We start from the raw sequence: 17155 nt of genomic DNA on the forward strand, positions 1-17155 counted from the left end.
CAGCTTAGCTCCTGAAAACAGAGAGCTTTATTCCCAGACAGCCAAAGTTTCTTCATGTCATACGGGGAAACTGGTTTGCCACAAATTGAAAGTCCAACTGTCAGGAGCCAGCTAGTATCAACTTAGATCAGTGTTTCTCAACCTTGATAATTTTAAGGCATGTGGACTTCAACTCCCAGAATTTCACAGCCAGCAATGCTGGCTGTGGAATTCTGGGAGTTGAAGTCCACATTCCTTAAAATTGTCAAGGTTGAGAAACACTGTCTTAGATAATTCTGGAAAAGCACAAAGCATAATTTGAAGAAACAGGTCAATGAAAGCAGAATTTGACACATTCTGGGCAAGCTGGTTGGGCCTGGGGCTTGAGTGGATCTGCAAAGAGTAGAACTCTCTGGGACCTGGAAGTGGGCAGAGATCCCATTAGCACAAACAAGGAGGCTACCTCGCTCTCCTCCCCATTTCAAAATCCAAGGAACATGAGCACACAGGAGCTAGGCTGTTTCTACACTGGCAACCACCCTGTTCTCCCGCCTCCCTCAGTGAAATAGTGAAAAGACATCTGACGTATAAGCGGGACTTTATTTCCACAGATGTGCAGCCCTGGTGTGATGGGTCAAGAGTAACCTTTCCCTTTCCATGCAGAATGACTGCAAGATGGAGCTGCACCTGCTCTTGTACAGTGAGGGAAAAAGTTATTTGATCCCCTGCTGATTTTGTACGTTTGCCCACTGACAAAGAAATGTCTATCATTTTAATGATAGGTTTATTCTAACAGTAAGAGATTGAATAACAACAAAAAAATCCCAAAAAATACATTTCAAAAAAGTTATAAATTGATTTGCATTTTAATGAGCGAAATAAGTATTTGACCCTTTCTCAAAACCTGACTTAGGACTTGGTGGCAAAACCCTTGCTGGCAATCACAGAGATCAGACGTTTCTTGTAGTTGGCCACCAGGTTTGCACACATCTCAGGAGGGATTTTGTCCCATTCCTCTTTGCAGATCCTCTCCAAGTCATTAAGGTTTCAAGGCTGATGTTTGGTAGCTCAAACCTTCAGCTCCCTCCACAGATTTTCTATGGGATTAAGGTCTGGAGACTGGCTGGGCCACTCCAGGACCTTAATGTGCTTCTTCTTGAGCCACTCCTTTGTTGCCTTGGCCGCGTGTTTTGGGTCATTGTCATGCTGTAATATCCATCCGTGACCCATTTTCAATGCCCTGGCTGAGGGAAGGAGGTTCTCACCCAAGATTTGATGGTACATGGCCCCATCCATCGTCCCTTTGATGCGGTGAAGTTGTTCTGTCCCCTTAGCAGAAAAACACCCCCAAATATGTTTCCACCTCCATGTTTGACAGTGGGGATGGTGTTCTTGGGGTCACAGGCAGCATTCCTCCTCCTCCAAACATGGCTGGTTGAGTTGATGCCAAAGAGATCGATTTTGGTCTCATCTGACCACAACATTTTCACTCAGTTGTCTTCTGAATCATTCAGATGTTCATTGGCAAACTTCAGACAGGCCTGTACATGGGCTTTCTTGAGCAGGAGGACCTTGCAGGCTGCAGGATTTCAGTCCTTCACGGCGTAGTGTGTTACCAATTGTTTTCTTGGTGACTATGCTCCCAGCTGCCTTGAGATCATTGACAAGATCCTCCCGTGTAGTTCTGCGCTGATTCCTCACCATTCTCATGCACATTGAAACTCCCCAAAGTGAGATCTTGCATGGAGTTCCAGACCGAGGGAGATTGACAGTTATTTTGTGTTTCTTCCATTTGCAAATAATCGCACCAACTATTGTCACCTTCTCACCAAGCTGCTTGGCGATAGTCTTGTAGCCCATTCCAGCCTTGTGTAGGTCTACAATCTTGTCCCTGACATCCTTGGACAACTCTTTGGTCTTGGCCATGGTGGCGAATTTGGAATCTGATTGATTGACTGCTTCTGTGGACAGGTGCCTTTTATACAGGTAACCTAATCTCAGCTCGTTATCTGTATAAAAGACACCTGGGAACCAGAAATCTTGCTCGATAGAGGATCAAATTCTTATTTCACTCATTAAAATGCAAATCAATTTATAACTTTTTTGAAATGCGTTATTCTGGATTTTTTTGTTGTTATTCTGCCTCTCCCTGTTAAAATAAATCTACCATTAAAATTATAGACTGATCATTTCTTTGTCAGTGGACAAACGTACAAAATCAGCAGGGGATCAAATAATTGTTTCCCTCACTGTACATTTCCTCACCAGCGGAGATGCAACTCTAGTTAAGGCTTTCCGTACTAAGTTCTGCTCCTGTCTGACAATCACATGGGCAAAGCTTGGATGGGCACCGGACTTGGCTCTAATGACAGAGCTTTAATGACCTCAAAATTCCATAGAGTTGGATGAGGGTTGCTTCTAGAGCACGATGGGGCATGAGGCAGAGCAGGGGATCGACTGGATCGCCTGCTTTTAGCCTCTGTGGGTGCGGTGGAATGTAGTCTGGATTCCCAGGAGGGAGAGGCTGCAGACCAGAGGACCAAGAGGAAGAGGGTCAAGATAGTTCCTTCCCTAGATGTTCTCGAGTAGATCTTACATGATGCAAGTAGTTGCTTTAGTTTGGCAAGATTTCTGTCTGCAGGTGAGGAACGATAAAAGAAACTGCTTAGAAAAAAGTTGACATGTTTTTCTTGGTTTTTGGAGCCTAACAGGCTGGGGCCAATCTACTGTTCACCAGAAAGATGCTTTGGCTGCTGTATCATCTTTCAAGGTGACCTCTAGACAATTAGACAGTATTTGGAGCTGAGTCCCTCTACACCAGACATGTCAAACTTGCAACGTCAGGTGATGTTGTGCAACGTATCGGAGCTTAGTCGCCATTGCTGGCAATGGGGTGGGTGTGGCTCCGGTATGATGAAACCGGCCCGCAGGCTGGAAGTTTGACACCCCTGCTCTACACATAAAAGATTAGACATCACAGTTGACAGAGCTCTTGGCCAGCAGTACTACAACTAGGACAAAAGAATGCATGCCAACCTGCCTGGGGCAACGGCTGCTTACTCCAAGATCACACCAAGTTTGTATTTTATAAAGAATACAGAATTCTTAACGCAGAGCTTCCAATCCGTACAAGAGGCCTTTCTTTCAGAGTCTTCTTACCCTGCATATTTTAAGCCCTGTGCAGCAGTGGAGGCACCTTGTTCACGCAATAAGGGAACAGCAACCAGTGGCAGAACTGGCATGGGCCTGCAAGGTTGTACTTAGCTCTCTGTGGAGAGAACTCATTTGCCATCACAAGGGTGGAGGGAAGAACAGTTTACGTAAGCCTCTCTGTGTGCACCTTTTACTTCTATCTGGACATGCTACGAAGCTCTGAAGATTTTGAAAATCAGAAATTCATTCCAATGTCTACTGATGAAAGGTTGACAAAGATGGATCGGGGAGGGGCAGTAGACCAGAATACATCCAGGGAATGCATTAATATGGAGATCAACATTACAAATAATGGACAAGAAAAGCATCACTCCTTTCACATGCAGGATTAGTCCAGGTGCAAGCAAGCCAGGTTACGGGTGACCAGTTAGTAAGAAACAAAAGCGGCATCCATGATTATGCAACATTTGCAACATTTCCGGCCAATCGGAAGGCCTCAATTTCCTCTTACCATTTCCAATTTCAGTTCCTATTGAATAAGGCAGCTCAAACATCTAGATTATTTAATAAAATTCTCAATTAGAATACTATTTGTAGATACTGTATATTACAACCTAAAGGATTCAAAGGATTATTTTGGCAGCTGAAATTTGTTTTGTTCCAGTAGCCATTACAATTCTGCAAAGGTTCTATGGATCAATATGTTAGAGTCTGCTAAAATTAACAGATGGGCATGCGCTATTTCATTCTGCCAGAAGTCAAGACTTTGTCCTAATATGCTGCTTAAAATTAACGTTAAGCATTATTAAAAAGCGCCCAATCCAGATTAAGAAATAAAAAGAGCTTGTAAATATTGATGCAATCTGCAATAAATGAATCACATTCGCATTGCACCAACAGGGAAATTATTTTGTTAGCTGGCAAGGGACAGGGCTTAAATCAAAGAATAAATTGCTACTCCCCCTGCCTGACGCCTACAATCTGAGTATAATAAAATTCAGCCAGTCTTCCCATGGTCCAATGAACAGCACTGAAATTTTCTCAATGTTTCTGAACCAGCACCCTGCCTGGGGCAGCAAGGAAGGAACCACGGAGAATAAAGGATAAAAACTGCCCTTACTGATCTGGGTGTACTACTAGAGCAACACAGGGAGCAAACCTGACATCTTGGAATGTTCTTCAGCGCGAAGGAAAATAATTTTGATAGCAGAGGGAAATCAGAGGGAAAGCTGAATTGCTACTGTTGGAGGGAAAGAACGGGGACTTGCAAAGGTTGATATGCAAAAGCCCAGAACACAAAATGGGACTGCTGAGGTCTGACTGTTGAGGATGATTTTGTTCTTTAGTTATAGGAAAGCAAAACTTGATGTGAACGCTGAAATGGGCTTGGGTATTTCCTATTTGCTCCAATATCTCTACTACTTCTTCTCTGAAATGATGCCCTATGCTCCTATCTAGACTCTCTGCTGCTACGAATCCAGTTAATCTGCCTTTATCATCTCGTCCATGGACTTTGCCAATCTCAAGGGACAGCAGCCCTGCGATTCCAACGGAGGGCTGGCTGACAGCCATAGCTGGCTTGCTTTTGGGGGGGGGGGCTTCCTTTGGCCATCCCCACTGGGGTGGAGCATTCCTGCATCCAAGCCTGGGCTCAAAGACATGCCTGTGGAGCTGAGAGGGCTCTTACCGGTCACGATGTGCGACGCTGTTGCCGGGGGACCCAGCAGAGAGCCGTTTGCAGACAGGTGAGGAGCAGGCGGGTGAGGCGGAGGGGGCACCGTGGGACGGTTGCGAGGTCTGGGCACTGGCCGGGGCCTGGGCAGCGTGCCAGATGGAGGAGGCGACTGGGCCGGTGGAATGTCCTGGGTCGAAGGCTGGGCGGCTGAGCAGGCGGCGCTGTGCTTCTCCAGGGGGGGCGTGTCAGGCGGTGTGGGGGTTTGCGGAGGAGTGGGTGACGGCTGCTCTGACCCTCCCTCTGGGCCAGGCGGGGAGGGTCCAAAACTACCAGTCTTGCTCTGCGGAGGTGGTGTTATGGACTGCGTGGGGGGCTGAGGGGGTGGGTGGTTGGGAGCCTGTATCTGGGAGAGGCTGCTCGAGTATCGCCGGGGGGCAGAAATATGGGGCGGGGCAGCAGAAGGCTGAGCACCTCCTTGGTTTGACTGCTGGCTGGGAGGAGAAGGGCTCCTAGTGGGGGGCTTGGGGGCTGGAGTGGCACTCGGGATCCCTGGCTGCCCCGGAGGTGGGTTTGCTGGCTTTGGAGGGGCCGGTGCAGGTTTCTTGACGCCTGAAAGAGAGAGCAAAAGGAAAATGAGCACAAAGCTTCTGATTACCTCGTGGGCTGCCGTAAGTGCCTGGCACCCCGACTGAAAAAAGCCTCCGGCTCCTGTCTGAGAAAGACTGAGCTTCACGGAGGTTGTTTTACCGCGTAAGACCCAGCCTGGCCAACCTCTTTTAAAGAGAGGGCTGCTTCATTTCCTCTCCTAGGGAAACGCCTGCAGACCTTCCATTTTATAAGAGCAGAGATCTCCACACTTAGTTACTTTAAGACTGGTGGATTTCAAATCCCAGCATGCCAAATTTGGAGAGCCCTGTTCTAAGAGTATACTGCAGTGGGGTGTGTGTGTGTGTGTGTGTGTGTGAGAGAGAGAGAAGAGAGCTCCATTGCCCTCTGTGGCTCCACGTGGAACCGTCCCTGCGTGCCCAGTCTGCTCTATGCCCCCCTGGCCAAAATTTGTCGGAACTCAGCAGTCTAATCTAATCTACCCATCCAATCAGTTCCAACAGAAAGAGTGAAGTGGGTTTTTGTTGTTATGTTGTGGTTATTTTGTTGTATTAGTGTTTGTGTGTTGTTTTTTTTACTTTGTATCAGTCATTTGTATGACATGGTTGCCTATATACATTTACATAATGAAGAAATAAATCTTTTTGAGCCTTCTCACTTCCCATACCAGCTCTGCTCCTCCTCCATGTGATTTATCCACCAAAGAATTGATCACTTGAGTAACTTCAGATGCGGAGTCAGGCAAATTCAACTGTCTAATTTGGGAGCAGGTTCTGCAGTCTCTTGGTGTGAAATAGCCAAAGTAGCCAATGCAAAACATGCTCTCTGGCCCTCCTGCAAGGTGACCAGAACTGAAAAAGAAAGGCCAGCGTAGAAATCCTTTCTTCCCCTGCTCACCCCAAATGGGCAAACTCTGATTGAAAAGTTGATCTTCAGGAAAGATCTGGTAGCTTTAGATTGACCCCCACCCCCCACCCCCACCAGGCTGCAAATGTAATTCCTGAAGGACAAACCTCGCCTGAGGGCGTGTGGGCTGGGCCCGGCGGTGCTCTGGGGCTGCCCAACCAAGTGCTGGCTGGCGCTGCTGAGAGGCTGAGCAGGTCCACCATTTCTGGGGGGTGGCGGTGTGGTTGAGGGCATCGAGTCCTTTGGCTTGGAAGAGCTGCAAGGAGAGAAAGACTGCATCAAAGGCTCCTGCCGGGTGCCAGAAGCTGCTTCTCTCTGAGGCTCATCGTGTGATGTGGGGCCCTTTTTGCATTAAACAGATGCAAGGTGCAGGCAGACCCCCCCTCCTTGCCACTAGTCCATTGGTGGCCTGCTTGACCCAGCTGTCTGGGATCCATAGAATCCCCATAGCTTAGGGAAAAAAATCAGAAATGCTTAAAGCAGCAGAGCACCAAGGTTAGCAACACCAACTGCAAGCACCACAGAGTTGGGGGGGGGTTCCTTAAAGATGTAAGAGCGTCGTCCCCCTAGTTTCTCTGAGATGTACCATGTAGATTCTGTGCCAAAGGTGGCAGTTCTCCAGAAACCCAAATGAGCATCTCTTCAGCTACTCACCAGTCCTTGAATCTCACTCAGGTCCCTTGAACTGATTTTAACAAGCAACGTTTCTTGCTTTGCCCATTCCTACAACCTGGTCTTTGCTCAAACACAAATATTTTGGGGAGCTTGTTCAGAATAGCAAGGCTTCTCTGAGCAGCTGCTTCCATATCTTCTCCCCAAAGTTACGCTCAAAGGCTGCCCAGCAAGGGCCCAGAGTCAAATTGGTGGAAGGCCTTGGAGGAGCAGATCTCCCTTTCTCCAGTGCAGAAAATCAGCTTCCTCAGAAGGAACATGCACCACACCCCCACCTTCCCCATGGAAGGAAAAGCTAAAGCACAATAACACTGTGGCACACTGACGGGGGGGGGGTACATAAGCCTACGAAGACGAGACAAACAGGTTCTAGCTAGTGGGTTAGAAGAACAAGCTACCATCTCTCCAAGTCAGACAGGAGGGAGAATCCCTAACTTTGCTCGGTGCAGCCGGGCTCTGCCTTGCAGCTCTGTATTTTCCCTGACTTGGGCGGGCTCTGGCATGACCTCAGGAGAGAAGCAGGAGGGCGACTTTGCCTGCTTTAAGGCAGGATGATCACGACTGTTCTGCTTCCTTGTGGCAACAAAGCAGGCTAGCCTTGCAAAGCACCTCCCTTTTGCTTTGGGGATCGACGACCAGGTGCTTTGCGTAGGAACGCCTCATTTCAAAGGACCGTGGCCCACCCTGAGCCTGCCTCTCTGAGCCTCCCCTCTTACCTGCTGTCCTCCGTGCCTTGGCCGTTAGAATGCTCTGCTGAGCCAGGCAGGCAGGCAGAGGAAACACCCGCGAGGCCGGGCTCAGCCCCAGGGGCCTGTGGGTGCTGCTCCGCCGTGGCCAGGGCCAGCGGGCCAGCCTCCGTGGGCGGAAGCGGTGGCTGGAAAGCTGGGGCTGTGTGCTTTCTATTCACAGTGCCAACTCTCCGGGGATTTGCCTGGAAGTCCATAACCTTCACACCAAAGCTACAGAGGAGAGAGAGAGTAAACACTCCATGCAGACGGGCTACACGCGAACACAACAAGAGTAAGTATAACTACTTGGGGAGACGGAAGGCGAGTTCCTGCTGCTGGCCATGCAAATAAGCAACAAGGAATACGCAAACTCTGCCAGCCAGAGTTTGAAAAGTGCAATGCACTTTGGCTCAGCCAGGAAGAGTGCAACAGGCATTGAGGACCAGCAAGACTGATTATTCAACATCCATTTCGTTTTGTGTGTGCGTGCGTGCGTGCGAGACAGAGAGAGTGAGAGTAATGCAGAGACACAATATATCCATACTGGACCATTCTATTTTTGGGCAGACCAGTATGTACCCACTTTATCCCTCCTTAAGCAGCCCCAGGAATTCTGCAGGGGTTTGAAAAGATTTCCCTTCCCCGGAAATCTGGGAGACTTCATTGGCTGCAAGGCAGCTCCATCCACAGGGCCTTTTTGGTATCATCCCCCTGTGGTCCAAATGCCTGGAACAGTCTGGCTGAGAACATCCCTGGTTAAGTCACAGACATGCTGTCTTTAAATATTAATGGCCAGGCTGTGTGTATTCAGTGGCGGTCACGGCAATAAAAATGGCAGCCACAACAACAGCAGAGACACGAAAGCTGCCCAGAGTCACTCATTTAATAAATAAATAAATAATCAATCCAGCCCTCAGCACAGGGGGGCACAAACTGTACCCCAGACTTTGGTGCCCTGTAGAATTTGTTTCCCTTTCCCAGATTTACGGGCAGCAAAATGATTTAAAACAGGTCAAGGTAAATAAATAAATTGGCATAATACGTGCGGCTTAATTATTCATTTTTTTGATTTAGATGTTTGAATTTGTAAAAGTCCAGAATACACACAACCCCAGTTAATGTGCAGAAACAAAAACATGGAAACTAAAATACTGATGAATCCAGTGTAGAGCACATAGAACAAATGTCTGTCTAGCTCAGGGACCTCAAACTCAGATTGTCATTGAAGTCTTTGCATACTTTAATTTTCTAAAAACTCTTTCATGAAGAAAGAGGTTCACATATGCCAGAAAACAGACCTTTATTACACACACACCACACACACACACGCACACACACACACACACACACACACACACACACCCTACAGCCATTTCACTGCATTTCATTTTGGCTAACTGGCTGGCTGACAGCTGAGGGGCTGTGCAGTGGCAGCTACCGAAGGTGGGGCTCCCGTGTGCAGTGGTGGGTTTGTGCATGGCGCATGGCCAGGAGGCAGTGGGAAAGGCCCCGGCCCCTTTCCTGTAGCAGGGGGCCACTGAAATCCCAGGCAGCTTTTCCAAAGAGCTGCCACAGCTCACTTCCCTCTCACCTCCCAGGAGAGATCCCCCTACTGTGTTCTGGGGCACCTCCTCCCATTCGGCACACCTGTGCAGGCAGTGGCAGGGCCTGGATGCAGGATGGGAGCGTGGGAGACCCTTCCTTCTCAGCCCAGAGCCAGCGGACTCAGTAGCTGCCATGAAGGTGGCCGGGGCCATCTCTGCCAGCTGGCAGACTCAGCCTTGCCTCTAAGTCAGTCTTTCTCAACCCTGGCAACTTTAGGACGCCTGCACTTCAACCGCTTGTGGCCCCTCGGCTGGGAGTTTGAGATCCCTGGTCTAGCTGCTAGTAAGGCAAGGAAAAGCTAAGTAGCTCACACTGGAAGTCAGGATACAACAGAGTTCAGGGAAGGCCAAAGCACGCAGAGAAACGACATGTGCTAAGCACTCTTCAAACTAAAGTCGCAGCAAATTTCCAGTCTGAAATTTGGTGTTCCAAAGACACGATAGAATTTCAGGGAAGGCGACTGGCGTCACAAACGAGCTTTGGATTGTCATGGATTATAAACAGGGGCTGCAGGAGATCAGGAGCCTGTAATCGTTTATCACGAGGGCTGCCAGTCTTCCTTGGTCCTGACTGGCAGGGACACCTCCTTGTGGGCCCTACGCGGATCCCAAGGGGAGTCTGTTCCTGCTGCTTCCGCAGCACCAGATCTCCCTCGGGCTTCTATCATGCGTGGAACACAGTGGGTAGGAAAGGACAGCATGTACATTACCTCTGGATCTTCCTTAGGCTGCAGTAAGGAGGGAAAGGCACCACTCAGGGCTGGCTGGCCATGGCTGCAGGCATGCCCAGCTCCTCTCTGACAGAGGCTTCCAGAAAGCCTGTCAACCTACGCAAGGCCCACCTGCAGAATACCTTAAGGAGGCCCAGATGCCTTTGGTGGCTCGCCTAAGCAGCTGCCCCTCAGATGCCTTTGGACCCGACACCCTGAGCAGCCGTGCGGGTACTTTGGGACTCAAGTGGATACATTTGTGCCTTCCAGGCTTGGTGATTGAAAGGAACACCATCAATAGTGTTTAATACTCTAAACCAGAGTTCTCCAACCTTGGCAATTTTAAGGCTTGTGGGCGTCAACTCCCAGAATCCAAGGTTACCTTGCCAAGGTTGGAGACCCCTGCTCTAAACCACTTTGGGTGGAACTTCTCTGATTGGCTGCTAATATACAGCATGAAGGCAATCGTTCTCAGAGGCAAAAACTGTTGTGAGTGCAACTAACGTAGAAACGAGTGCCAACTTCTGCCAAAATTCAAACATCACTCACTATGCAACATTTGAGGTGTGGGGGGGGGGAACTGAAAGAGCCAACCGGGCTCTTTCATAATAACAATCTGATCTGTTTTCCTTCATTGGACAAAGAAATCTTTGATTTCTCATGTGCCAAGAAAGGGACTGTTGATTGTGAGGATCAAACTCAAGTTTATGACCTCTGAAAGAACTTCAGACACCTTTAACTTAAGTTAAACAACAACGAATGATATTGAATAAACTGCTAAATCGACCATAGGATGGAGGAAGGGAAAAAACGGTCACTTTACCTTTCCTTTCTCAGGAGCTCCCCTTCCATCACAGCCATGCTGACCGGCCTCTTCCGCTCCAGGGTCCCGGAATCATAGTCACCCCCAGCAGGAAGGTGGTTGGAGTACACAGCCGGCTGCCCCACAAACGCTCCAGACACATTGAAATCCAGCTCTGTGAATTCAGGAACACAAGGGTCTCCGAGCGGTTCAGAGGAACATGGCCTTCAGGCCAAGAACTTAATTTCAGAGGACAAAAATACCTTATTAAGGTAAATTCATTTCTATCTACATTTTCAGATTAAAACCATCAGACAAAGCAGTACAACACAAAGGGATGCAGCAGCATACTCAGTCCCGGAGTTGCTAGGGTTGCACACATAACAATGCCTACGCTGCATTCAGGTTTGCTTCTGGATCCAATTCAAGATTGAGCCGAGGTGGCGCAGCAGTTAGAGTGCAGGACTGCAGGCCACTTTAGCTGACTGTGTTCAGCAGGTCAGTGGTTCAAATCTCACCGGCTCAAGGTTGACTCAGCCTTCCATCCTTCCGAGGTAGGTAAAATGAGGACCCAGATTGTTGGGGGCAATGTAAATATATATACACATTGCTTACTGGTGTACACCGCTTAGAGAGTGCTCGCACTTAAAGCGGTATATAAGTCTCATAAATAAATAAATAAATAAATAAGATGTTAGTTGCTACCTTAAAGCCTTGCCCGGCATGGGTCCAGGCAGGTATCTAAGGAGCTCCCCAATGGGACAAGCCTACCCCACTCGCACCACCAGAAGAAACTGCAGATCCCATCTGCTAAGGCAGTGTTTCCCAAACTTGACAATTTCAAGGCATGTGGACTTCAACTCCCAGAATTCCACAGCCAGCATTGCTGGCTGTGGAATTCTGGGAGTTGAAGTCCTCATGCCTTAAAATTGTCAAGTTTGGGAAACACTGTGCTAAGGAATTCCAGCAGTGGGTTCAAGGAGAAGAGCCCTTTCCGCTGTGCCCCATCCCTGTGGAACTCTCTACCACTGGAGGTGAGAACTGCCCCCTCCCTTTTGGCCTTCTGGAAGGAATGAAAACTTATTTTGCTGGTTGGCCTGGGGCCTCGAGGGGGGTGGCTGATAGAGTAAGAAGATCTTGTCCTGCCCGTCTCTTAGTTCGGGTTTCCATTTAGAGTTAAAATCTTAATCTGTGTAGTTTTAATGTTTTAATTATTTTTCTTCTTGCTTAAAACCTTGTAAGCCACTCAGTCATTTATAGCCCTGGTGACGCAGTGGGTGGAATGCAGTACTGCAGGCTAACTCTGCTCACAGCCTGGAGTTCGATCCTGACTGGCTCTAGTTGACTCAGCTTTCTATCCTTCTGAGGTCAGTAAAATGAGGACCCAGGTTGTTGGGGGCAACATGCTGACGCTGTGAACTGCTCAGAGAGTGCTGTAAAGTGCTATGGGGTGGTATAGAAGTCTAGGTGCCGCTGCTATAGTGGAGATGGGTGGCATAAAAAATAAACAAATACAACTTGCGAGTTAAAAAATTAGAGTGGCACCCAAAACTTGTAATAAAAGCTGTAAGTTCAATATTTCAGTGGAATTAATGTCTCCAGAGAATTAGCTGATAACTGAATGGAGATATTAAGATGTTTCCAACCTCACATGATTCAGAAATTACATTTTTACAATTGGCTTTGCTGCTCAACATTTCTGGAAAATGATTCACAGCAGAATGAAGCAAATCTTAAAAGGTGAGTAGGTGATGCTTTCAACTGTAGTATTTTTACTAACTCTATATTCCCCCAAAATAGCTTGGATTAGCTTTGTACATACTAACTGCTGTGAGGATACTTTATGCCTTTTATTAGAAAGGATTGTTTGATCCCTCCTAAGAATGGCTCAACAAACTGTAGGAATACAGTTCAACATCTAGAATAAGCTTGTTATTTTAAAAGTAAATCTGACATAGAATTTGATTCAAATTGCAAACCATTTTGTAATTTGTTGCATATGGTTTTTGATACATTTTTGATTTTCCTCTACATAAAGTAAATTTTTAAATATTTCTAAATAAAATACGTATTTCCTTTTTAAAAATATTTTACTCCCAGCAGCATTCACTGTAATTTACAACTTCATTTTGTGATTGATATTATGTTCATTACGGTTCTCTATAGTTATATTCTCTTAATGGTTTAATAATAATTTTTAGATTTTTTACAATATAATATATTCTATTACCGTATATGCCGGTGTATTAGGCGACCCGGCGTATAAGACGACCCCCGTCTTTATAGCCGGGCCGCATTCCTAGAACGTCGTCTTATATGCCGGAAACTACCAGTATTTCCGGCGTATAAGATGAGTCGGCGTATAAGACGACCCCCGTCTTTGGCGCCGATTTCAGCGCTCACGGAAGTCGTCTTATACGCCGGCATTTACGGTACTTAAAATTGATGATGTGTTGAAAAATTGTAATTTCTATTAATTATAAATGCCTTGTTTTTTTCCCCACAAGATTTTCCTCCCCATTTCTCTTTCTTCCAACTTTATGTATTTTCTCTTAAAATGTTCAACAAAAATGTACTTAAAAACAAAAGAGGTTTCCAAGCTCATTCTTTTCGATACTTTACATGGGCTTTTACAAGGATGCGAAAATATCAAAAGCAGAAAGCAGAGCAGTCCCACTATTAGCCCACCAATTCCCCTAGGGAGGAACAACTGGGATTGCGTGCAAAGAAGAAATAGCGTTTTCTTTACCTTCGGGAAAGAACCAGGCCGCGTGCTGGATGATGGGTTCAACAACGGCAACCACGTGCACTGAAGTTGCTGCTGCCATTTCTGCAAGAGAGCTGGGGAGAGGAGACCGTTGGCTTTAAAGACGTTCTCAGCAATCAAGGAAGCTAATGAATTCTGCTCACTGGGCTCAGAAATAGGGACCAAGGGAGGTCCGGCAGAGGATCCATTGGCTGCCAACTATTTACTGGGCACAACTGAAGGGTTTAAAGTCCACTCCCCCCAAGGCACGGGTGTCAAACTCGCCACGTCATGTGACGTGTCGCAACTCTTTTTGCATTGCCAGCCGTGGGGTGGGTGCGGCTTTGGTATGATGAAACCAGCCCGCAGGCCGGCAGTTTGACCCCCCTGCTCTAAGGGCCTCTCCTCTTGCAAAACTTTTGGGAGACGTTCTCCTGAAGACTCTGCCTGAGGCTTCCAGAGACCAGTGGGACCGAGCCTTCCCCTGGGTTGCTCCTACGTGACAAAGTGCACTCCCTCAAGTCTTACATTTGGCCTCTGAAAACCTGCCCAGATGGATTGCCCTGGCAGGCTCAAGTTTTTAACAAATCTTAGGACTTGCAGAATTGAGTAATAAAAATCTTAGTGATGCTATTAATCTTTCTTGCACAAAACAAATACATGGCACAGAAATACTTGGTAGTGAGTTCTTATGCAGTGATTTAGTTTGTGCTGGGCCTTTTCCGTTAAAGAACTAGGCAAAAATCTAGCCCTACAAGTACCCAAGATTCACCCCCTGACCAAGGGCCCCCGAATTGCAGTTCGAAGAAGAGCTGCTAAATCAGTGGTTCTCAACCTGTGGGTCGGGACCCCATTTGGGGTCGAACGACCATTTCACAGGGGCCGCCAAACAACGCAGCCCGCCATTTTTTTCCTCTTTTTCCTTAGCTGTGCTACTCCCTTTTATTCTATTGGCTTTTGAAAGCCAATAGAATAGACTCTCTTGAATAGAGTCTAATTCTATTGGCTTTCAAAAGCCAATAGGAATTGTCCAGGCTGTCTCTGCCCTGCTGAGCCCGCCAAAAGTCCCAGTCTGCAAACGGTGCTGCCCCAGTTGAGTAGTCCTCGACTTACGACCGGTTGGGGGTCGTGGCATTAAAAAGGTTGAGAACCACTGTGCTAAAGGCATCAGAAACAGGACGGCCGATGGGGATTAGCCCGATTCCGCTGATTTGGCAATTCAAGTATTAGAACTCAACACTTACCCTTCATTCTTGGCCCACAACAAATTTGGGCCCAGCACAATGGCAATGTTGCTAGGAGTCATCTTGTTAACATCACTATACTGTGCGAGTTTTGCAAGGAATTTGATTAAATACCTGCAAGAAATAACCAGTGTTAGGCTCTAAGGAGAACCAAAGGCATCGCTGGTCACAGGAAAACTGAAGTCCAAGATACTCAGCTTGCTCTCTCTCTCTTCTAGATAGAAATACGGTACAAAAATTCCACAAAAGTATTGTGAATTTCAATTCTTGCCTGGGCAGGAGCACAGAAATCAAGAGTGGGAAACTCTTTGGAGGGATTACTCATGGGGCTTCAGAGCCCCATGGACAACAGCATCCATTGGAAATCTTGTTGAAGTTTTCTAAGTGACAGTTCCATAGGTGGAACTGGTATCGATCATGGTATCCTTTTGCGACGACTCGAAAGGGTGGGAGCGGGAGGCACCGTTTTACGGTGGTTCTCCTCCTACCTCTCTGGCCGTTCGCAATCGGTATTGGTGGGAGGGCAGAGGTCAACCCCGAGGCCCCTTGAATGCGGCGTGCCACAGGGGTCGGTCCTCTCTCCTCTCCTATTTAACATTTATATGAAGCCGCTGGGTGAGATCATCAGACATCACGGGGTGAGGTTTCATCAGTATGCTGATGATTCCCAGTTATATATCTCCTCCCCGAACTCTCTCAGTGAAGCGGCCAATGTGATGGGCCGTTGCCTCGAAGCCGTGAGGGTCTGGATGGGGGTTAACAGACTCAGGCTCAATCCTGACAAGATCGAGTGGCTTTGGATGTTGCCTCCCAAGGATCACGTCGACTGTCCAGTGTTGACTCTTGCGGGGGAAAATATACCCCCTTCGGAGCGGGTTCGCAACTTGGGTGTCCTCTTTGATCCACAGCTGAATTTGGAACATCAATTGACGGCTGTGGCTGGGAGGACCTTTGCACAAGTTTGCCTGCTGCACCAGTTGCGACCCTACCTGGACTGGGAGGCTCTCTTTACAGTCACTCACGCCCTTGTCACCTCACGTTTGGACTACTGCAACGCGCTCTACATGGGGCTACCCTTGAAAAGTATTCGGAGACTACAGTTGGTCCAGAATTCACCCGCGCGAGTGATAGTGGGTGCTCCTCGGTACACCCACGTTACACCTATCCTCCGTGAGCTGCACTGGTTGCCTATTGGTCTCCGGGTCCAATTCAAGGTGTTGGTCATTACCTTTAAAGCCCTATATGGCTCAGGGCCAGGCTATTTGCGAGACCGCCTACTACCTCATAGTTCCCTACGTCCGGTTAGATCCCACAGGCTGGGCCTCCTTCAGGTCCCGTCGGCCAAGCAGTGCCATTTGGCAGGGCCGCGGAGGAGGGCTTTCTCTGTGATGGCGCCCACGCTTTGGAACCAGCTCCCCCCGGAGATTAGGACCGCTCCCACCCTGTTGGTCTTCCGTAAGCTACTTAAGACCTGGCTTTTCCGGCAGGCCTGGGGTTTATAAAATCTGACCCCTGGATGATTGTTTTTGTATTGTTGTTTGTTATGTTTTATGTGTTTTTTATTGTTAGCCGCCCAGAGTCCTTCGGGAGTGGGGCGGCTTATAAATTTTAAAAATAAAAAAATAAAATAAATAAATAAGTTTTGAGTTCACCATCTCTGGAGGTGTTTATGAAGAAGCTGGGCAGCCATCTCTCATGAATGGATGAAATGGTTTTCCTTCATACCAGAGATGGTGGGACTATCTTTACATTTGTATGATTCCTATATATTCCAGTGGGGATTGGGCCAAAGAGGGACTGTGTAGCAGCTCAGGAACAGCGCCCCTGCTCTGCCTCTAGAAGACAGGTGTCAAACCTTGGCAACTTTAAGACCTGGCTGGCTGGGGAATGCTGGGAGCTGAAGTCCACAGGTCTTAAAGTTGCCAAAGTTGATACCCCTCTTCTAGAACATTCTAAATACAGCATCAGGTCCCTCAACCCTTGCCTCAAGTCTCAGAGCATAACTGCCAACTGGTACACCCTGGCTTCTATGATGTGCATTCTCTAGACTAGAGTTTGTACTGCAAACTTCAAAGTGGCAAATAATGCAGAACGCTCCCATTCCAGGGGAGGTCATAATATTACAATGAACATATTCTTTGAGTTTCTGCCCCCTGGAATTCTCCATTTTGAAACCAAGGAGGGAAGAAAGCCTCTGAGCCCCTACTTACCTGAAGTTGGCCAGGTTAGGCTTTGGCAATTTTTGGCAAATCCTCCACAGGTCTTGCAGTTTCTTATCCTGGTCCTGGATGCTAAGGGAAAACAAAATGTTCTCTTGAGATTTAAATAAA

At 47.6% G+C, this 17155-nt stretch overlaps 1 protein-coding gene across 5 annotated transcripts in view; it reads right to left on the bottom strand.

The window, feature by feature from the left end:
* The window catches only part of ARHGAP17 (Rho GTPase activating protein 17), a 77264-nt gene that overhangs the window by 1201 nt on the left and 58908 nt on the right, over positions 1 to 17155 (bottom strand). For 2 of the 5 annotated variants that reach the window (XM_039349675.1, XM_039349673.1), the window contains exons 13-19: positions 17036 to 17116; positions 14826 to 14939; positions 13585 to 13676; positions 10857 to 11010; positions 7708 to 7950; positions 6427 to 6575; positions 4820 to 5416 (exon numbers count right to left, since the gene is read on the bottom strand). In XM_039349675.1, coding sequence (XP_039205609.1) covers positions 4820 to 5416; positions 6427 to 6575; positions 7708 to 7950; positions 10857 to 11010; positions 13585 to 13676; positions 14826 to 14939; positions 17036 to 17116 — 1430 coding nt within the window. The other 3 variants (XM_039349674.1, XM_039349676.1, XM_039349677.1) reach the window with 3 other exon arrangements.

This window comes from Crotalus tigris, unplaced genomic scaffold (genome assembly GCF_016545835.1).
Source record: "Crotalus tigris isolate CLP2741 ecotype Arizona unplaced genomic scaffold, ASM1654583v1 scf7180000018301.7375997, whole genome shotgun sequence".
NCBI lineage: Eukaryota > Metazoa > Chordata > Lepidosauria > Squamata > Viperidae > Crotalus > Crotalus tigris.